General features: G+C 49.9%; 1 protein-coding gene across 2 annotated transcripts; it reads left to right on the top strand.

Annotated features, from left to right (window-relative positions):
* Positions 1-2,432: 2,432 nt before the first annotated feature.
* Positions 2,433-20,656, top strand: PAX4 (paired box 4). 2 transcript variants are annotated; one of them, XM_085005551.1, is made up of 11 exons: positions 2,433-2,621; positions 15,784-15,890; positions 16,241-16,371; positions 16,663-16,878; positions 17,154-17,229; positions 18,129-18,254; positions 18,479-18,561; positions 18,862-18,931; positions 19,498-19,553; positions 19,837-19,963; positions 20,292-20,656. In XM_085005551.1, exons 2-11 carry the CDS (start codon positions 15,878-15,880, stop codon positions 20,477-20,479), a joined length of 1,086 nt encoding a protein of 361 aa, XP_084861677.1. In that variant the 5' UTR covers positions 2,433-2,621; positions 15,784-15,877; the 3' UTR covers positions 20,480-20,656. The 2 variants fall into 2 exon arrangements, with proteins under 2 accessions (XP_084861677.1, XP_084861678.1); XM_085005552.1 differs by having other exon boundaries at positions 2,508-2,686.
* Positions 20,657-21,875: the final 1,219 nt, after the last annotated feature.

Below are 21,875 nucleotides of genomic sequence, written 5' to 3' on the forward strand. Positions count from 1 at the left end.
TGCCCAGCATCTAGGGAGTTCTTAGGGAGATGTGTGCTAGCAATGACGATCCAGAGAATTTGAAGCTACTCATAGTGCCGAAGATATAAAATTATCTAGGAAAATGTATGATATGTAAACAATGAAATACTAGGCAGCTTTTAAAAATGACATGAGTGTAGGAGTTCTCTTCGTGGCTCAGCGGTTAACGAACCCGACTAAGATCCAGGAGGATGTGGCTTCGATCCCTGGCCTTGGTCAGTGGGTTAAGGATCTGGCATTGCCGTGAGCTGTGGTGTAGGCCGATAGCCGCAGCTCCAATTAGACTCCTAGCCTGGGAACCTCCATGTGCCGTGAGTGGGGCCCTAAAAAGCACCAAAAAAAAAAAAAAAAAAAAAAAAAGAAAGAAAGAAAGAAAAGAAAAAAAGATGTGTGTAAAATGTCTTCATAGTGCGATATAAACCCAGGACACAGAATAGTTTTGCATATTGATTACACCAAGGTAAGTAGACATGTATACATTAAAAATAACCCAGGAGAATTTTTAGAGCTGGAGACAGAATTTAATGTTCTGTTGGTTTGCTGGGTATCGTTTCTAAAGTTCATAGTGAATTCTTTTTTAAATAAACATAGTTCTCGGTGCTACAAGATTAACTTCTTACCCTTTTTCTTATGAAATAGAAGACACAGGAAAGTGCCCCAGACATGTACAGCTAAATGATTTATCACAAAACGAACCCCAATGTAATTACCACCCAAGTCAAGAAGATGAATGACCAGCATCCCCAGAAAACACCCTTCTAATTGCTGCTTTCTCTAAGTATGTATCTTGAAACACTATAATCTTGTTTGTGTTTTTTAAAACATATAACTGCAATGAAACAATATGTATTCCTTCATGTGGCTTCTTTTGCCCAACATTATGTTGGTAAGATTCATCCATATTATTTCACGTAGCTATTGGCTATCATCTTCATTGTTGTATAATATTCCACCATAATGACTATACCACAATAGGTTTACCCATTTTGCTGTTGATGGACATTTGGCTTGTGGCAGATTGTGTTTTCCAAAGATGGCCACAGAAATATCTCTCAGCACACATGTGATTTTTAAAGTGACCTCAACATTCCTCCCATTAAAAGGTGGACACTTTTCCCCTTCCCCTTGAAGAACTTTTCTCTTCCTCAACTAACAGAGCACACCAAAAGTGACTTTTTTTTTCTTTTGCTTTTTATGGCCGAACCCACGCCAGCATATGGAGGTTCCTTGGCTAGGGGTCAAATCGAAGCTACAGCTGCCAGCCTACACCACAGCCACAGCCAAGCCAGATCCGAGCCATGTCTGTAACCTACAGACTGCAACGCCAGATCCTTAACCCACTGAGCAAAGCCAGGGATTGAACCTGCAACCTCATGGTTACTTGCCGGATTCATTTCTACTGCACTGCAGTAGGATCTCCTTTTTTTTGTTTTTTTTTTAGGACTGCACGTTCGGCATATGGAAATTCCCAGGCTAGGGGTAGCATGAGAGCGGTAGCTGCCCGCCTATGCCACAGCAACGCGGGATCCAAGCCACCTCTGTGACCTACCCTACGGCTCCCACGGCAACACCGGATCCTTAACCCATTGAGGCCAGGGATCGAAACTTTGTCCTCATGGATACTAGTTGGGTTCATTACTACTGAGCCACAGTGGGAACTCCCAAAAGTGACTTCTTAAGTCAGCTCATAAAACATGCTTTTGGGATGCTGGCATTCTCCACCATGCTGGGGGAACGCCCAAGCTACCACATGGAGACACTGCATCCAGGGGTGTTGGGCACCAGCCCCAGCTGAGTTCCCGGCCAGCAGCTGGTATCAACTGCCAGATGTCTGAGTAAGAAGGCTTTCGATGACTCCAGCCCCTCACCACTGAGTCACAGCCTTTGAGTCTCCCAGCACAAACCACAGACCTTGTGGAATGAAGACAAGCCATCTGCTCTAGGCCCTTTCTCAACTCCTGACCCGTGGAATCCACATGCATAACAAGATGGGGGTGTTTTATGACTCTAAGTTAGAAGTGGTTTAATACACAGCAATATTGTCAGGAACAGGACTTGTTCCAAGTTTTTAGCTACTATAAATAAACATTCATGAACATGCATTTCTTGGGGGGAATGTACAGGTTATGAGTATTTTCACTTCGGTATATAAAGCCAAACTTTTTTCCAAAGTGTCAGTTTAGACTGCCCCCAGAAGTACGTGAATGTTCTCATTATTCCATATCCTCACCAGCATTTACTATTGTCAGTCTTTTGAAATTCCAGTCATTTTGGTAGAAGCACAATCGCATCTCGTAGTGGCCTCCATGTGCATTCCCCTGATTCCTAATGAGGCTAAACCGCCCCCAGCCTCCTAAGGGAGGGTGCTGGTCATACAATGTTAAGAAGAGCCTAGAAGTTCAGCTCTAATCATATAGTCAGGTAATAGTGACGCCACTGATCTGTAGCACTTGGTCCCACTGGCCCTGTCTACTGGCCAACACACCAGAGTGCACCCGGAAAGGCAGCGACTTGCTTCTCTTCAATGACAGCACGATTGACGGTGACACCTTTCCAGCCTCCAGATCATCATTCATCTGTGTGAGAAAGAATGATTCGGGGTGAGTCCCAGGTGACCCTAAACCAACAGCCCAGAAAAATATCAAAAGACTCTTTCCGCTTTGAGGTGAGCCTGGTTTTTGTTTTGTTCTGTTTTGTTTTGGGTTTTGGCTATGCCGTGGCACGCAGACGTTCCTGGGCCAGGGGCTGAACCCTTGCCACAGCAGCGACAACCCCAGAACCTTAATCCACAGGGCCACCAGGGAACTCTGTAGTCTGGCTTTATTGTGCATCTCTTCTATGTGCCTGCATAGCCACGTGCTCTTCATTTTTGGTAACTAAGAAGCCTCATCTTTCCTTCTATTGGTGCTTAATTATAAACACTACTTTTATTCAGTCTCTACAATGGTCCAGACATGGGACTAGATTTTTTCTAATATAATGTCAGTTCTCATGAAATTGCTTTAATAATTCCATGGGGGAAATGTCATTTCCATTTTAAAGGCAATAAAACTGAGGCTCAGGAGGACAGGATTCTAACCCAGGCCTATTTGACTCCTAAATTCAAGCTTTTGGTCCTTCTATCAGTCTGTTCATGAGGCATGGTTTCGGAAGCATCTAAGAGGCCATCCACCCCCACTAAAGCTGAAGCTATTGTCAAAGACTTCCTTTCAGTAACATTGAGTAGAATTCACTTTATCTGCCCATTGTTTCTTATCTCACAAGGTCTTTTGCCCACCCAGCTTTTATTTCTCCCCATCAAATGATCCTTTTTTTTTTTTTTTTTTAGTCCCAGAAACAAATGCTGGGCTAGATGAGTCATTGTTTCAAACCACTGTGACAATTCTCTGTGTGACTCCTACAGAAACTGTTATCTAGCACCTTGGGCAATTTTTTTCTTTTCTCTGACTTGACTGCCTTTCTTTCCCAAGAAAATTTCTGTTTCCACAAAGTAGCAATTAGTGGGAGTCTCTTCTAAGCTCCTGGGGTTAAGACAGAGCTGAACATATCTGAGAAGTTTTGGAAGACCTGGGAGTGATTTTTAGAAAGGAGTTTGTTTTAATAGTCCTTGCTGGAGTGCCCACTGTGGCTCAGCAGTAACAAACCCGAGTATCGAAGAGGACGCAGGTTCCATCAGCACTGTGGTTATACAACAGCGTGAATGTATTTGATGCCACTGAATTGTACACTTAACAAAAGGTTAACATGGGACGCTCCTGTGTGGCGCAACAGGTCAAGGATATGGCCTTGCCACAGCTGTGGCATAGGTTGCAACCACAGTGGGTAGGTCCCTGGGCCCTGGAGCTTCTATGAAGTGGGTGAGGCCCCAAAAAAGAAAGTTAAAATGGTAAGCTTTATGTAGTATACATGTCCCACAATGTAAAAAGAAAAGAAAATACTAGAGGTAAAATTACCATTCTTTATTACTGATCCAACAGAATTTTAATTTTTTTCTATGTTACTGGGTGCCTCCAGGCAATTACTGTTAGATAATTTGACTGGTATTTTTACTGGTTGCTTTAAAGCAAATTCCTTGTTTTCTTCTGAAAAAAGAGGAGAATTCTACTCTCAAACTCAGCTGCCTTAACAGTGACAATAACACTCATGGGATTTTATTCTGTTGGGTTCTCAACTGTTTTTTGTTTGTGTGTTTTCCCAACTGCAGTGGAGGCATATGGAAGTTCCCGGTCAAGAGTCAAACCTGAGCCACTGCAGACCCCAGCCGCTGCAGTGACAATGCTGGATCCATAAACCGCTGGGCCACAGAGGAACCCCCCAGAGCGTGTCTTTGTGCCAGGGCTCTGAGGCCCCAGTTCCACTTCTAAGCCAGTATCCTCCCAATATCTGCTCCCTCCAGGAAGCACTCACAGCTGCCAAGTCTCTGAAATCCTCATCTCCTTTGCCCCTTCTGACCTGATGCTGCCCTGATCCTTTGCCCCTGCTGTCCTGATGCTGGTCGGACGCTGACTCCTACCAGTCACACTTCTCGAACTTTCAGGGGAGAGGTGATGAAGGAAGCCTGACTTAAAGGACAATTCCTATCATGCTTGGTGTGATACCAAACGCAGAGCACTAGGCAGGCTGCAGGGGGAGCCCGCGTGCAGACCCTGCGGGGCCCGCCTTAATCACCCCAGGCTCCCAAGTGGCTTATCCCCGCCGCTGAGGTCCAGCTGCTCTAGCCAGCGGTCCCGTCAACGCTTGATTGGAATAATTATTATTAGACATTAAATTTGATTGGAATAATTATTATTAGACAATGAATGTCAAGAAATAGAAAGAAAACGAAGGGAAAGAACTCCAAGTACCTGGAGACTGAAGAGAAACCAGCATAGTGTGTGGAAAAAGTCAGGGCTTCGTTGAACCGTCCACGTGCCGGGTAGTGGGAGAAAAGAGAATCAGAGTAAACAGATGCTTCCATGAAACATTAGCGTGGCGCTTCCCCCCCCTCCCAGGAAAAAAAAAAAGGCAGAGAGAGAGAGAGAGAGAGAGAGAGAGAGAGAGAGAGGGAGAGAGAGAGAGAGAGAGAGAAATGTGAAACGGCCAAGGGAAGGCTGAAAGTAATTGATTTCAAGTGGTGGAATTTGAGAACGTAAGAACAAGAGTAGCACATGGAACTGTATTCAAATATCCTATGGTAAATCATGATGGAAAAGAATTTTTTTTTTTTCTTGGAAAAGAATATTTTTAGAAAGCATGTGCACAGGAGCTCCTGTTGTGTCACAGTGGAAACGAATCCAACTAGGAACCACAAGGTTGTGGGTTCAATCCCTGGCCTCGCTCAGTGGGTTAAGGACCCAGTGTTGCCGTGAGCCGTGGTGTAGGTTGAAGATGAGGCTTGGATCCTGTGTTGCTGTGACTGTGGTGTAGGCCTGCAGCTGTAGCTCGGAACCCAAGGGTTAGTGGTGGAAAGGATGCCAGCTGGGCTGAGGATGAAACCCGGGACATGGACCATTCAAAGTCTGGTTATTGAGTTTGATGGTGCCAAACCAGAGACAGTAATGAAACTTGGTTTGTATTACCGGTGTTTACATAGCTTGTCCTTTGGGTAGTATAGTGATTTCTGTTGGGCTGAACAGATGCTGCTTTGGGGGCCCCCATGGGCACAGTAAAGAGAAAGAGCTCTGGATTCCTGGGACAGAGGTGAGATCTTTATCCTCAGGGAGGGAGCTTTTTCCTCATTGCCTTTGCCTCTTGCTAAACAGTGGAAAGTTACCCAAGCTGAAGCACTGAGCTTTCCTACATAGGACCTGTTACATACTTAGTTTCAGTGATGACTAGACTAAATTAAAAACAGCACAGTCCACTTTCATTCTAGAATGAGACCAAGGCCAAGATCCCATAAGCTTCAAAAAGCAGACAGGCAAAGACCTTGGATCACCGACGGCTCACGTGCCTCATCACCTTCCCTTTCAAAAAAATGCAGAAGTGTATGTATATTTCAAAAAACAACGGAAGGATAGCCACCCAACTATCTCCCGGTAAGGTCAGAGAGTTTCATATAATAGGCTTACAACTATCTCCCAGTAAGGTCAGAGAAAGAGTTTCATGTAATGGGCTTAATGAGCCCAGAGATCCAGGGGGTCAATTGAAGAAGCAGAGAAACAGAAATGACAGGAGTACAGAACGGGGGCAGCAAGAGTGGGTCTGGGAATGTCCCAGACTGGAACTGGGGAACGCAGTCAATAGATAATAACATTTCTTGTTGGCACATAAACAGTAGCAATAATAATATTAACAACAATTATAATACTTACATAGAGGGTTCAGTCCATATATTCAGTTACATAATACAATGATCCTATGAGGCAAGTACTGTTATAGTCATATGCTGTAGACAGGGAAAACTGAAGCACAGAAAGTTCAAAAATGTAAGCCTAGGAGTTCTTTTGAGGCGAAGCAGGTTTTGGATCCAGCGTTGTCACTGCTGTGGCTCGAGGGTGGCTGCTGTGGCAAAAGTTCGTTCCCTGGCCCCCGAACTTCCACATGCCATGAGCATGGCCCAAACAAAACCAAAACCAAAAAAATGCTAGCCAAAAAAAGAGTAAGCTTCAAGGGGGCTAGGATTTTTCTTTTTATTCACTGCTGTTATCCCAGGGTCTGGTACATAGTAGGTGTTCACTAATTATTTGTTAAATTAGCAGTTAACTGGCCTAAGATCATGTATATGGCATGGGAGGAACTGAGGTTTGTTGGCCTTAAAGATCCTACTATTAATTCCTGAGTTATACTGTCCTGGATGTTGTACAGGACTGAGCTTTGTGTGTCTCTCAGCCTGAGTTACATTTGCTTGATAAACCCGGTCCTCACTCTCAAAGCAGGCTGCCTGAGGGAGCACTTCTGAACTCATTTTATGAGACCAATATTAATTACCCTACTACCAAAAGAGATAAAGACATTGTAAGAAAGAAAACCTGAACACCAGTATGTTTCATGGACATAGATGAAAAACTCAACAAAATATTAGTAAATTATATCTAACAACGTATAAAAGGAATTATACACAATGAACCAGGGAGTTTATTCCAAGTATGCAAAACTGGTTCAACCTTTAAAATTTTTTTTTTTTTTGTCTTTTTTGTTGTTGTTGTTGTTGCTATTTCTTGGGCCGCTCCTGCGGCATATGGAGGTTCCCAGGCTAGGGGTCGAATCGGAGCTGTAGCCACCGGCCTACGCCAGAGCCACAGCAACGCGGGATCCGAGCCGCGTCTGCAACCTACACCACAGCTCACGGCAACGCCGGATCGTTAACCCACCGAGCAAGGGCAGGGATCGAACCCGCAACCTCATGGTTCCTAGTCGGATTCGTTAACCACTGCGCCACGACGGGAACTCCCAACCTTTAAAAATTAATCAGGAGTTCACATCATGGCTCAGTGGTTAACGAATCCAACCAGGAACCATGAAGGTGTGGGCTCGATCCCTGGCCTTGCTCAGTGTGTTAAGGATCCAGTGTTGCCGTGAGCTGTGGTGTAGGTGTCAGATGTGGCTTGGATCCTGCGTTGCTGTGGCTGTGGTGTAGGCCAGCGCCTACAGCTCCAATTAGACCTCTAGCCTGGGAACCTCCATATGCTGAAGGTGTGGCCCTAAAAAGACAAAAAAAAAAAAAAAAAAAACCCAAACAAACAAAACTTCTGCTCTCCAAAAGACAATGTGAAGAGAATTAGAAGACAGACCAGGAGAAAATATTTTCAAAAACCATATCTGACAAAGGAATGTTATCCAACATATAAAAAGAACTCTTAGAACAATAAGAAAACAAACAGCTGATTAAAAAATGGATCAAAGACCTTAACAGACACCTCACCATAAAAGATATACAGATGGCAAATAAGCATATGACAAGATTATCCACATCTTATGTCATTAGGGGAATGCAAATTAAAATAACCAGGATAGACCACAACACACCTCTTAGAACAGCCAAAATCCAAAACACTGACAACGCTAACTGCTAGCGGGGATGTAGAGTAACAGGAATTCTCATGCATTGCTGGTGGGTATGCAAAATGGTACAGCCACATTAGAAGACAGTTTGGTGTGGGGTTTTTTAAGGGGTTTTTTTGGTGTTTTGTTTTGTTTTGTTTTTACAAAACTAAACGTACTCTTACCGTATGAGTCAACCGTGCGTCTTGTTATTTACTCAAAGGAGTTGAAAACTTATATTCATGCAAAAACCTGTACATGGATGCTCACAGCAGTTTTAGGCATCATTGCCAAAACTAGGAAGCAACCAAGATGTCGCTAGGTGAATGGATAAATCAACTGTGGTTCATCCAGACAATGTACTCTCCTTCATACCTCAAAAGAAATGAGCTCTCAAGTCCTGGAAAGATAGGATGGAATCTTAAGAATCTTAGGTGCATATTATTAAGTGAAAGAAACCAGTCTGAAAAGACGACAGACTATATGATGGCATTCTATAACATTCTGGAAAAAGCAAAACTGTAGTGATGGGAAAAAGATCAGTAGTTACCAGGGGGGGAGGGAGGAGGGGGGTGGGGAGGAGGGTTGACTGAGTGAAGCACTGGGATCTCTTAGGGCTGTGAAACAACTCTGTGTAATACGGTGCTTGTGCATGCAAAACATTACATATTTATCCAAACCTATAGACCTTTACAGCACAAAGAGTGAACCTGAAGGTGTACACATTTAAAAAACTGTGTAGAGGTCAGGGGATCCCAAGATAAAATGCAGAGTGTAACTAAATAATTTAACTATATTACAAACATATGAAACAGCTTCAGTGAAGGGAGTGGAGAAAAGGGTGCTGACTCAAGAAACTTCGGAACTGAGTGGAGTCTGTAAGACGAAAGGTGAAATACATTGTACAGAGTTTACATTTAAGCCAGGTAGGAAAGGAGAATGATTCATGTGAGAGTGGGTTGGAGTTGGAGACATCAATATGAACTCCTGTTCAGGTTAATATACATACAAAGGGTTACATATAGAACTATTTACAGATAGGTCTCTAGGCAAGGATTGGAACACACGCATATTTCTTTGCTCTGTCAGTTGAGAGAATCCAAAAGCACTGCCACACCAGGAGCAGTAAGTATACCTGGTGCCCAGATCTTTGTTTCTGGTGCCACTTTCTGACAAAACATACCACAGCTCCTTGGAGAAATGGCTGACTCTAGGACTGGGGCAGGAAATATGCAAGATGAGTAAGGGGATGCTCAAACACACACACACACACACACACACACACACACACACACACACACACACACCCCCCAAACCCCATGAAAACAAAGGCATGCCAAAGGGACTCAGGAGCCAACTGAAAGAGCTCCTGTTGGACTTGGAGAATAGACTTGTGGTTGCCAAGGGGGAGGGGGAGGGAGTGGGATGGATGGGATGCTTGGGGTTAATAGATTCAGGCTATTGCCTTTGGAATGGATTAGCAATGAGATCCTGCTGTGTAGCACAGGGAACTAGGTCTGGTCACTTATGATGGAGCATAAAATGTGAGAAAAAAGAATGTGTACATGTATGTGTAACTGGGTCACCATGCTGTACAGTAGGAAATTGACAGAACACTGTAAACCAGCTATAATGGGAAAAAAATTGTTTTATATATATATATATATATATATATATAGAAAGAGCTCCCATTGGCCAAAGCTAGAACAACTTGAGCAACAAAATAAAGTGGTATATTAGATAATGATCCAAATAATAAAACGAGTATCCATAAGTCCACATTGGTATACATAAATTATTGAACAAATAAGGAGAGAGGAGTAAAAAATCTCTTGGGCAGAATAAATCCAAAGTCAGTGTAGACACTTCACCCTCAGGTGGGTGAAGCATAACCCCCCCTTCCTTAAGTATGAGCTGTATACAGGATGCCTTTGGAAAAGCATTGTATGGGAAGGAGGGGAAAAAGTAACCTCAGGGGAAAAACCCAGTAAACACTACTTCAGCCAGGTGATCAAAGTCAGTGTCAACAGAGGTAAGTCCTGTTGACAGCACGGACCCCTAATGAGACTCATTGAGAGCGGCGCTTCACCTTTCTCCATCCTATAAGCCCAGGCTACTCATGAGAAAAACATCAAACAAATCCCAGGTGAGAGGCATTCTACAAAACATCTGATTCCTCGAAATGTGCAAAGTTATCAAAAATAAGAAAAACATGAGAAACTACCCCAGCCAAGAGGAGCCTCAGACTACCTAGCGACTAAATGTAGTGTCTTGACAGGGTCTTGGAGAAAGAGGACATTAGGGGAAAATCTGAGGAAGTGAAATAAAGTTGGCACTTTAGTTCATAATAGCATAACCACACTGGTTCATTAATTATAACAAATACTACTGAAAGCTGTTCATAATAGGAGGACCTCTGTAAAGCTAAGGCTGTGCCAAAAATAAAGCTTATTAATATAAAATGGATTTTAAAAATGCACTGCTGCTTGCCTCCCCAGATCCTCCAGCCCATGCACAGTGGGGCGGGATGGAGTGGGGAACCTTTGCAGAGCGCAGAGCTGCTCCCATCTCCAGGGAACAGAAGGCACTTCGGGGCACCTGGCTGGTCTGGTAACCCCTGTCCGGACGCAGCCCCTTCCCCTCGGGCAGGGCCGATGCGCTTGCAGATCCAAGGACTCGCTCTCCACCGGGGGCCGGAAGAGCGTCCGCTGATCGCCTGCCCTTCCCCCCATCCCCACGGGTTTCGCCGCCTGGACCCCTCGAGCCCTTGGCTCTAGCCCCGGAGCCCCCCAGCTCTGCTGGGGGTTCTCCGAGGAGCGCAGACTCGCCATCCCGCCCGGCAAAGTCTAGTCCCTGCAAGAAACCTGGCGAGGGCTGAGCTCAGAGGTTAGGTGCTCTCCGTGAAAAAGAGGGAAAAGAGGGACATTTTCTGTGTCCCCAGTTTAAAGCTAATTGGGAGGAAATGGTCTTCACTCCCCTCCCAGCACATTCGGAGGGAGGGAGCCGTGTAGCCAGCGTCCAGAAGCAGAGCTGAAAAGCGCAGGGATCTGCGGGTCTTCGAGCAGGATCCGGGCTGGGAGACGAGGGTGGCTGGCAGCTTTGAGCTTTGGCGGTGCGGGGCTTGCAACTTCAGCACCAAGCTGACGAATTTCCAAGGAACGTGAAGATTCCCCGTGTTTTTCTAGCTGGGAAACTACTACGACTTTAAGCTCAGAGGCACGCGTCGCCAGAGAGTGATTTTGGTGAGGTGGCTGGTGCGCTCTGGAAAGCTGAGGGCAGGCAGGAGATAGGGCTTGCTGCAGAGACGGAAGATGGGAGCCAGAACCCACAGCCTGCTAAGAGGTGCCACAGGGAGGGGTAGAAATAGTCTGGAACTGGTGTCACCGTCCCTATAGAGTGCCCAAAGCCGGAGGTGAGATGTCAGAGCAAAGCGCCGGTCTCTGCACGGGCTGCGCCCTGCCTTTTCCAGCTTTACGCACGGGCTTGTCATGCCTGCTGGCCCCGTGAGGAGGGCAGGGGAACTCCAGCCGCCTCTCCTGAGGACAGATCTTTTTCCATAGCCACAGGGCTTTATACCAGGGGCTCCAAAGGGCGGAAGAAGCCAGTGGTCAGGGCTCTACAACAGGGTGAGGGACAAGCAGGAATGGCCAAGGCCAGCCTGGAGAGGGGCGCACAGCCTGGCTGGCGGGTGGCAAGACCTCTGAGTTAATGTATAATTGTGAGCAGATGGCAGGAGCTGGCCGCAGCCTGGGGCCTGGACCCAGCTAATGAGGGACAATTAGCCCCAAGCCCAGTGGGGGAGGCAGAGAGAATCAGACAGTGAAGGCAGATATTTGCTCCTCAAACAGTCTGGCGCGTTGGGCAGAGGGCTGAGTGGCTAAGCTTTGGGCTGGCTAGGCCCCCCTGCTAGGGCCCTTCCTCTCTTTTCCCTCCCCCCATCACCTCTGGGTCGAAAGCCTCTGTTTGTTCAGACCCACGAGTGTGTTGTAAAGGCGGGGGGAGAGGGTAGTTTATGGGGGAAATCGCTGCCACCACCATCTGCCAGGGCTTGTCCCTTCTCCCCCTGACACCCCTGTCTCCACCCTCACGCAGCTGTCTATGAGAATAGTGGGTCCGGACATGGAGCCTTTGGTCCTCAGGTGCAGGGGCAAATCAGGAGAAAGGGATGAGGCAGGAAAGGAGGACTAAGATGAGGGCTACCACAGGCCTTCCTGGGGATCTCCAGGCACCCAGGCATGGCTGAGTGGAGTGACCAGCGTTCCCACCTGCCCTGGGACCGAATGGGCTCCATAGCCATTAGGGCATGTGCTGTCCTGCCCCTGGTGCTGAAAGCACCTGCTGCGGTCTCCCCCGTGCCCCAGGGCTCCAGGCTGGTCTGAGGATACTGGAGGAGGCTGGAAGAGAAGGGCAGTAGTGGCCAGGGGAAGGTAGAAAACCCACTTCTGTGATGCATTTGGCCCTGCTTTGAGAATAAGAGTTCCCAACCCTAGGATCCAGCTGCACAGACAACATCCTCGCCCCTGCCCCTCAAACCAAAGCATTTACCAGTGAAACCTATTCTTCCCAGCTCTGAGTCTAGTCTTAGAGCACCACACCTCTGAGAGGGTTTCACAGCATCCAAGGTATGGGATGGACCCAAAGGACTGATCATGTTGGCTCCTTCACAAGGAATCTGCTCAAGACCACGGTGACAATAAAGTTTCCATGCGCTGGGGGGTTTGTTTCCCTTCCAGCTACTGGCCCCTCCATCCCAACAATGATCCAGATAACCTGCGGTGTCCTTTGTGGGAGCAGGAGGGTCATTCATAACTTAGAGCCTAAAAGTACCAAGTCCCCAGTGGAATGGAGCCTGAGAAATCTAGATGGAAGAATGAAAACCAGGCTGCACACCTCATAAATACCCCACTCTCAGCATCCTAACTCCCCTCAGAGGCTCACTCCATCCATCACCCCTGTTGCTAGTCTTCTGAAGTCCAGAGACCCCCAAATTCCCAGGCAAGAACTCACTCTGGGCATCTTCTTAGTCAAGGAGCCAGTGGAGGTGCGGTGAGGATACTGTGTTTAAAGAGTTGGTGCTATGGGACCCCCTCTTCTAAATGCATCTTCTTCTTTTCAGAGATTCACAAGCCAACTTGGCCACTATTTAGGTGTTGGGCTATAAACCTGTTTACCCTTGATGGCAATACACCTAAGACCCAGGAGCTGATCCAGAACCCAGGCATATGCATTCAGCCTGGGACGTTGTGTCCGTGGTTCCGGAAGTCACACTTGGGCTTCTGTGCATTCAAAGCCTTGGAGACATAGCTTGAAATTCCCCACCTTCCTTATTCCCCATCCCTTCCAGAGTAATGACCCCTGAGGGGGCCTGCATGAGAGTGGTCCTTTACCTGCTTCAGGGTGGCAGGCAGACGCAAGGTGGGCTCGGGGGACTTCCCGTGGAGGGACACAGTGGGTCCCTGGCTGCGGTTTGCCCTGTCTCAGGGCCAGTGGCAGGCAGCCCCATGCACACCTCCCTCCTCCTCTCTCCTCTGCTCATGGCCTGTGACATCACCGGCTGCTCCCAGAAGGCTGCCCTCTGCTCCTGAGCTCGGGCTCCCTGTAGCTCTGGACCCCCTGGCAGGACTGAAGCAGGAGCAGAGCAGAAGCTGTCCCCAGGACCAGACCACCAGCATCCCTGGAGCCAGCAGGGGTCTCAGGAGCCCAGCATAGGAGACTGGGACCCTCCCACTGAAGCTCTCACCTCCTTGCCTGCGCACAGGTAGCTTACCTGCAGGCTCATTGTCTGCTCTGCGTCCCATGCTGGCTCCATGTCTTTGTGTGGCCCAGCCAACCCCTCTCCTTTGTCTTTGCAGCCACTACCCTCTCGCGCTCTCTCCTTCTCCCGTCTGTGAGGACCAGACAAGTGAATATGAATGTTGGAAATGTGTGGTGTGGTCCCTGGGAACGGGGTTTCTGTCTGTGAGTCGGGGCATAATGATTTTAGGTTTGGAGGAGATTTAGGTTTGGATATGGAACCTGCGTCCCCACAGCTCCTCTGAGCTCTGGTCCCTCAGTGGGGCCACACTCCTATCAAGGATTCGGGGTTTGGATGATTTTCTGAGCTTCCACCTGTCCCCACTGTCCTGGCATAGCCCTTTACATCCCTAGCTTGGCTTTCCTCTTTCCATTGCTTTGGTGGCAATTACACAAAAGTGTAGCAGGCATGGAGGCAGAGAGAGGGAGATGGAGAGAGAGTGAGCCTTGGGTTAGAAGCTGGAAATTTTAGCTTCTGAGGACGGACAGGCTTCTAAACCTCCTTGAGCTTCCAAACCCATTCTCTGGGTGGTCCCTGATTTATGGGAACCCCAACCTAAGCCTCAGATTTCTCTTTGGGGAAATCTTTGCCTTCCTTCTTGCCTTTCAGGAAAGATGAGAGTTTGGAGGGGCACGTGTCTCTGATTGCCTAGGGAGGAGTGAATCAAAACCCATTTAGCTCCCCGAATGGATCAGGTAGCTCTGGATGCCATGCTCTTTGTGAGTTCCCTGTTGTTCCCCTGTGCCAGTCCTCTCTCCCTGGCTGCACTGTAATCTCTTGGAGGGCAAAAATCTTGTTCCCTTTCTTTTAAATTCCCTTCATCCTGAACAGCCAGCTGTATGCTCACAATTAATATCTTATTCAGTAAATAATTGCAGATTAGGTTCCTGAGCTGAGATGGTGTGGTTATTACAGGAAACGTCTCTGGGGTGACCTGCAGTCCTGCTGGGGGTCAGACATGAAAGGACGTGGCCTTACCTCCCATTACTAGCTGATGAAAGCCACATGGTGGCTGGTGACTGGTGTCCCTGGTGGCCCGGAGCTCACACTGGCTTCTAGGCAGGTCAGAGACAGCTCTCTCCCACTCCCCCCTCCCTCCCTTTGGTAGGAGTTCCTGTTGCAGCTTAGCAGTAAAGAAGCCAACAGGTATCCATGAGGATGTGGGTTCGATCCCTGGCCTCACTCGGTAGGCTAAGGATCCTGTGAGCTGTGGTGTAGGTCACACACACAGCTTGGATCTGGCATTGCGTGGCTATGGCTGTGGTGTAGGCTGGCAGCTACAGTTCCGATTCTACCCTTGGCCTGGGTGCGGCCCTAAACAAACAAACAAACAAAAAAACCACATGCCTTTGGTAAATATGGAAGGAATGAGCGTCTGGTCCCAGAGAGGTGGCTTCTGAGAGTAGGACATCTAGAACTCTCGGAGTTAACAGGAAACAACCATCTCAGTAGGTGAGATGTGGTTAAGAGCTGTGTATTCTGGGAGAAGCCAGGGCTTTAGGCTGGTTCATCTTATTTCCAACGGGTGAGGCCAGAGCCTCAATGGCTGAGGGAGGGCTGAGCCCCGTGTTGCCCCAGACCTTGCTGGAGAGCATAAAAAGCCAGAGCAAGGTCTCCCACGAGGGGCTCTGAAGGAAGGTGGTTTAGAGACATCACCTCAGGGCTGCAGGAGAATGAAAGCAGAGCCTTGAACATGGCCCAGCCTGACTCCGGTGCCCTCTCTGGCTCAGAACATCCTCAGTGTCGGTGTTGACCCTGCTGAGCCTGAACTCAGCAGGCAGGAGCTCTGGTCCAAGTGTATCACCCAGCGGCTACTAAGGCTTTTGAGGGGTCAAGGTGACAGGGGTCCATTTGGGCATCTCCCTGACACCTTTCAGGCCCTTATCCTCTGCTGGTCCTGTGATGCTTGAATTCATCTCAGAAACCTTATCCTCGAGCACAAAACATTATATCCTAAGACCACTGTAAGCGAGAGACTTCACCCTAAGATGCCTCGATTTTTGCAGGCCCAGCCCCAGGACCAAGGAAGGAGCTCCCAGGAGGAAGGCCCCTCCCCTGTCTCCAGCTCCCGCCCTTCTGTGAGGAGGCTGGGCCTAGAGCATGCCGCAGGACGGTAAGGTGAACAGCAAGGAGGGAGGGAAGGTCTCAGGGCCCTGCTCCCATCTGCAGGGTTGCACCTGCCCTTGGCCAGCGTTCTGCCGGAGCTCCATCCAGTCCCCCCACTCCCTGCTCCACTCCTCTTGCCTTAGATCACGAGGGTCCGTGCATATGGCCAAGGAACAAAGGCTCACCCAATAGCCAGCTCCCAAAGCAAGAGGTGTATTTGGGGGACCCTGAGAGCAGAAGGGGAACAGCTCCATAGGCTTTCTCCATGGTGGCAAGCCAGGCTGGAGGGTCCTCCCTGCCACAGGTGGGCAGGGGAGCGGGGATACTGGCATGCAGATGCCTCCTTCTCATGGCCAGGGATCAGCAGCGTGAATCAGCTGGGCGGGCTCTTTGTGAATGGTCGGCCCCTGCCCCTGGACACGCGGCAGCAGATCGTGCGGCTGGCGGTCAGCGGGATGCGGCCCTGCGACATCTCACGGAGACTTAAGGTAGCCTGCTGGGAACCTCGTCCAGGGATGGGGGCAAGAAGCAGGGAGAAGGGGCCCTGTTCAGCAAGTCGGGGGCTGTTGCAGCCTCTGAGGGCCTTTGGGTGCTTCCTAGAAGAGCCTCCTGAGGGCTGGGATAGGGACCTTTGGGCTTCCAAAGACAGGGCTGGGGCTGGTCTTGCCCCTGTGGCCTGGTCCAGCAAGTCTCACTTTGCCTTGTTGTTTCTTCTGGCCCAGAGACATTCACCCTCTGTCCATCAAGCCTTACCTGTTCCTGCTTCCTACCTGCTCCAGGTATCTAATGGCTGTGTGAGCAAGATCCTAGGGCGTTACTACCGCACAGGTGCCTTAGAGCCCAAGGGGATTGGGGGAAGCAAGCCACGCCTGGCCACACCCCCCGTGGTGGCTCGAATTGCCCAGCTGAAGGGTGAGTGCCCGGCCCTCTTTGCGTGGGAGATCCAACGCCAGCTCTGTGCTGAAGGGCTCTGCACCCAGGACAAGACTCCCAGTGTAAGTGCCACCCTCTCCGACCCGGGAACCCGGGGCTGGCAGACAGGCAGCCTGGGGAGGGAGAAGATCCCTTTGTACTTGGCAGCGGGGCCTTCCAGGCTGGGGGCTCGCTTCTGACCCACAAGTTTCAAGTAGAAAGCACTGGGGAGAGAGGAGGCAGCCCTTGGGAAGGATGCGGGGCCAGGACAGAAGGAGAGCAAAGATGTTGGGAGCATCCTTGGGATGCACCCCTGAGGCTGTGCACCGTCTCCCCACTCAACACCCCGCACCCCCAGGTCTCCTCTATCAACCGAGTCCTGCGGGGGCTACAGGAGGACCAGAGACTGCCCTGGACACAGCTCAATTTGCCAGGTGGGTCTTGGAGCTGTCTCCAGGAGTGATCACAGCCAAACCTAAGCATTTTACAAGTTCTCAAATTCTTTTTTTTTTTTTTTCTTTTTTCTTTTTAGGGCCGCACCCACAGCATATGGAAGTTCTAAGGCTAGGGGTCAAATCAGAGCTACAGCCACTGGCCTACGCCACAGCCACAGCAACTCGGGATCTGAGCTGCATCTTCAGCCTACACCACAGCTCACGGCAATGCAGGATCCTTAACCACTGAGCGAGGCCAGGGATGGAACCTGCAACCTCATGGTTGCTGATCGGATTTGTTTCCGCTGAGTCACGATGGGAGCTCCTCAAACTCCTTTATTTTTTTGGCCATGAGCAGGGCATGTGGAAATTCCTGGGCCAGAGACTGATCAAACTCCTTTCTTGTTCTTTCCCTGGGACACCCTCACCACAAAAGAGGACCTGGCAGGGAGTCTTATTCTCTCCTGGCAGGAGAAAACAGCCTCAGTGGAGGGGAAGTGACTTATCCAAGGTCACCAGCTAGGAGCTGGCAGGTCCTGGCACAGAAGCCAGCTCCCACAGGCCCTAGATTCACAGGATCTGCTGAGGAGGAGGCAGGACGGAGTCCTCCACACCCTCTGCCTCTTTCACAGCCTCTCAGAGCGCTCTTCATGTCTGTGGGATCACGCAGAACTGGACCAAGCTTGAAGCTGTCTCCCCGCAAAATATTAAGCTTGCACCCACCATAACCCTGAGTGTGCCTCCTATGAGTGCCCCTGCTGTGAACCCCAGCAGTGCAGCCCTGCTCTTACATCCATGCTGTCCCCTGCCCATACCCCAGGACCCAGGGACCCAGGGACCCCATTTGACCAGAGGAATCACCACCACAAATACCCACCAGCCACTGTCTCCCCTTGCAGCTGTTTTGGCTCCAGTTCCTCCAACTCTGCATAGTGGCTCTGAGGCTCCCCGGGGTCCCCACCCAGGGACCAGCCACCGGAATCGGACTATCTTCTCCCCAGGCCAAGCTGAGGCACTGGAGAAAGGTTGCAGGGCTGGGGTGGACAGGGGGCCAGAGGGTGCTTGGTGGGACGCATGCAGGCAACGGCCCTGAGACCTGTGGGCCAAGGCTGAGAGCTGGAGGCTGTGGGTGGCCCCGCCTCCAGAGGAAGGCTGTGCATCGCATTGCAGGTGGGCAGGGGGGCCTTCGGGGGAGACGGGTCTTGCTCCTCGCCCCGCGCCTTTGCTGTGTGAGCTTCCCTCTCTGCAGAGTTCCAGCGTGGCCAGTATCCTGATTCAGTGGCCCGGGGAAAGCTGGCTGCTGCCACCTCTCTGCCCGAGGACACGGTGAGGGTGAGCATGTGCCAATCACAAGGACGGGCCGGGAAGGCTTTGGGTTCCGCTGAGGGGGAGCAGGGCCAAGAAGGTGGGGACAGATTTGTTTGGAGCAGAAATGAGACAAGAGCCTCCTGATTCCCCATCTGCGGATCGCTCTCCTTTCCTCCCCCCTCCAAGCCTCTGGGCTGAGGAGGCACAGAGCAGGAGGGGTGGGCATCAGGTCTGAGGAACGCCCTCTGGGTCCAGGTCCGGTGAGAACAGTAGGCGCTGGGTACTGGAACGCCCAGCCAGCTCTGCTGCTTCTGCCTCCCTCAGATCTGGTTTTCCAACCGAAGAGCCAAATGGCGCCGCCAAGAGAAGCTCAAGTGGGAAATGCAGTTTCCAGGTGATTTCTCTGCCCATCCATCCACTCCACTCACCTATCCTCTCTTCCTTTGATCCATCCATCCATCTGTCCACCAAATCCTCAGTGCTTCCCAAGCATGAGATCCTGTGTTAAATGCTGGGCTACACACAATCCCTGCTCTTCACTGTTCCCAATTTACTATTCCTGGGGTTTAATCTTTTTTTTTTTTTTTTTTTTTGCTTTTTTTTTAGGGCCACTCCTGCAACATATGGAAGTTCCCAAGCTAGGGGTAGGATTGGAGCTTGTGTTGCCAGCCATAGCCACAGCCAAGCAGAATCCTTAACCCACTGAGCAAGGCCAGGGATCAAACCCGCATCCTCATGGATGCTAGCCAGCTTCTTAACCCACTGAGCCACGATGGGAATTCCTAATCCTTCTTCCCTCATCTCCCAAGAGCCTGCCTTGGGGAGGAGGGCAGTTTAGGGTTGCAGCATCGCTTTCCTCCCAGAGGTGGTTGTTTCCTGGAACCTCCCTGCCTCTCACCACCACTCCTTTCTCCCCAGACCCCTTTCCTTCCTCTGAGCGGATCCACCCTTACCTCGTAGGTGCGGCCCAGGGTGCGAGTCTACCAAGTGCTTCCCCAGGGGTCATCTCTGCACAGGTATCCAGGAAGGGGGGCATGGCCTGGGAAGATGAAAGGATCACTGCTCTCCCCATTTCCAGGGAAGGCCCCATCTCGAAGTCATGACTCCCCTGGGCCCTCACAGGGCAGGCTTTCACACAGTGCCATCCTCCTAGTCAACTATGTGAATGGCTCCCTCTGGAGTTGTTCGGGATACAGCCTGCGGTGTGGGGGGCGGGGGGTGCGTGTGCAGCCCTGGGCTCCCAGTTGTGCTAAACAGGTGGCCTCACTGGCAGCTGAGGGTTTCCTCTTGCTTTTCTAGCAGTCCCCTGGCAGTGTGTCCACAGCAGTCCTGCCCGCCCTGGAATCCTTGGGGCTCTCCAGCCATCCGTTGTGCTGGGGGACAGCATCAGATGCCCCACCACAAGCCTGTCTCCAGCCCTGCTGGGGTAAGAATTCAGGCCAGGCCTCACGCCTGCAGGTGTGGGAAGGCGAACCAACTCCTTGACCCACAGGAGGGCTTGGCTCTCCAGTTGGGGTCATCAAAGGAGCCCCACAATGCAGCTTTCCTCATTCCCTGCACAGCCCACAAAACTGAGGAGACGAGCACCCCTTGAGTCTATACTACCATTGACAGCATAGCAGCAAGAGGGGGTGGGATTGGGATTCAAGTGTACGCCCAGGGTAGAGAACCAACGTCTGGCCCTCTCCCTGCCGTTGACTTTGAGGGGTGGAATGGCAGCCACAAGCCCAGGGTCACCCCCTTCATCCCTACAGGCTGCCTGCCCCCCACAGCTGAGCTCTCTGGATTCGGTGCTGCCTTGCCATCCTTGCCCTTCCTTCCCCTGCCTCCATCGCCAGTCTTGGTGCCCCTCAGGCCTTGCTCTGGCTTGGCTCCCCACTGCGGGGCCTGGGATGAGGGAGAAGGTTCGGAGTGGAAAGGAGATGGGGTGGGGAGCATCTGATACCGCCTGCCCAAGCCGAGCGGTGCTCTGTCCTCCTTCCTGTGTCTCCTCCTGCCTGTGGACCTTGCCCCTCCTGTGTGTCACCTGCTTGGAGAAGCCGTGCCCACCTGCTTCTCACATTGGCCTTAAGAGGCTTCCAGTTGGCACTAATAAAAATGCTTTTAAAATTAGCAGTAATTTTGTTGTCCATCACGTTTTTCCTATGAGCAATTGTACTCCCAGCCTTCGCTTTAACAATTATAAAGGATCATTTCAGGGATCATTTCTATAGTTTGCTACTAGATTCAGAAATCATAGGAGTTCCTGTTGTGGCGCAGCGAAAACAAATCCGATGAGGAACCATGAGGCTGTGGGTTCGATCCCTGGCCTCGCTCAGTGGGCTAAAGGATCCGGCATTGCCATGAGCTGTGGTGTAGATCGCAGACACGGCTGAGATCTGGCGTTGCTGTGGCTGTGGTGTAGGCTGGTAGCTACAACTCTGATTTGACGCCTAGCCTGGGAACCTCCATATGCCATGGGTGCAGCCCTAAAACAAACTAAAAACAAAACAAGTATAAACAGTTTGCCTCTATCTACCTAATTCATGTATCTTTGTGTCTTTCTAGCTATCATCTAATATATTTATGTATCTATGTAAGTAACTAGCTATTATCTGTCTATCCAGTCTGTCTAATCTTTGTATTTATCTATGTGTGTGTGATTTACGTATGTGTGTACATACACATCTGTCTTGGAGTTTGAGTGCTCATATACCCACAGGTATGCGTATGTCCACATACACACTGATAGTGCCTCGTGGCACATTGCCCCTAAGTCCTCCAGCATGCATCTCCAAAAATAACACACACTGTTATCACATCTAAGAAAAGTTATAATAACGCCCTAATCTAAGAAAAGAGATGTCAACTCCTTAATAGCATATGTATTTTTTGCATAGCAGCAAACAAGAGTGGAAATGCCACTCTTTACAGCCTGCTCATCCCTTTATATTTCATGCTCCTGGGACATGTTTTCATGCTTCTTCTTGGCAGTAAGTTCCAAACTGTCTCGATTTTGTCTCCCCGCAGAGAAATCTCTGGGCTCTTCCAGGGAAGCCTTGGGATGTAGGGACAGAGAGGGATATGGAGGAAGGGGGTGCACAAAGGGCTATTTGGAGTGGGGGATGGATCGTCCCTCCAAATTCTTACCTTTTTGAAGAGCAGGAGATGGAATGACGGCGGTCCAAAGCCAGGCAGGGAGCCCTGTGTGGGAGTACTGGTCCAGACATTGAAGTCTCTGTCATCAGGTGTTCCCATTGCAGCTCAGCAGAAACAAATCTGACTAGGGTCCATGAGGATGTGGGTTCAATTCCTGGCTGCGCACAGTGGATTAAGGATCCGGCGTTGCCGCGAGCTGT

Source organism: Sus scrofa, chromosome 18 (genome assembly GCF_054392235.1).
Source record: "Sus scrofa isolate SSC_HxYL_T2T_F1_AM1 chromosome 18, Sscrofa_HxYL_maternal_Yorkshire_Landrace_v2.0, whole genome shotgun sequence".
NCBI lineage: Eukaryota > Metazoa > Chordata > Mammalia > Artiodactyla > Suidae > Sus > Sus scrofa.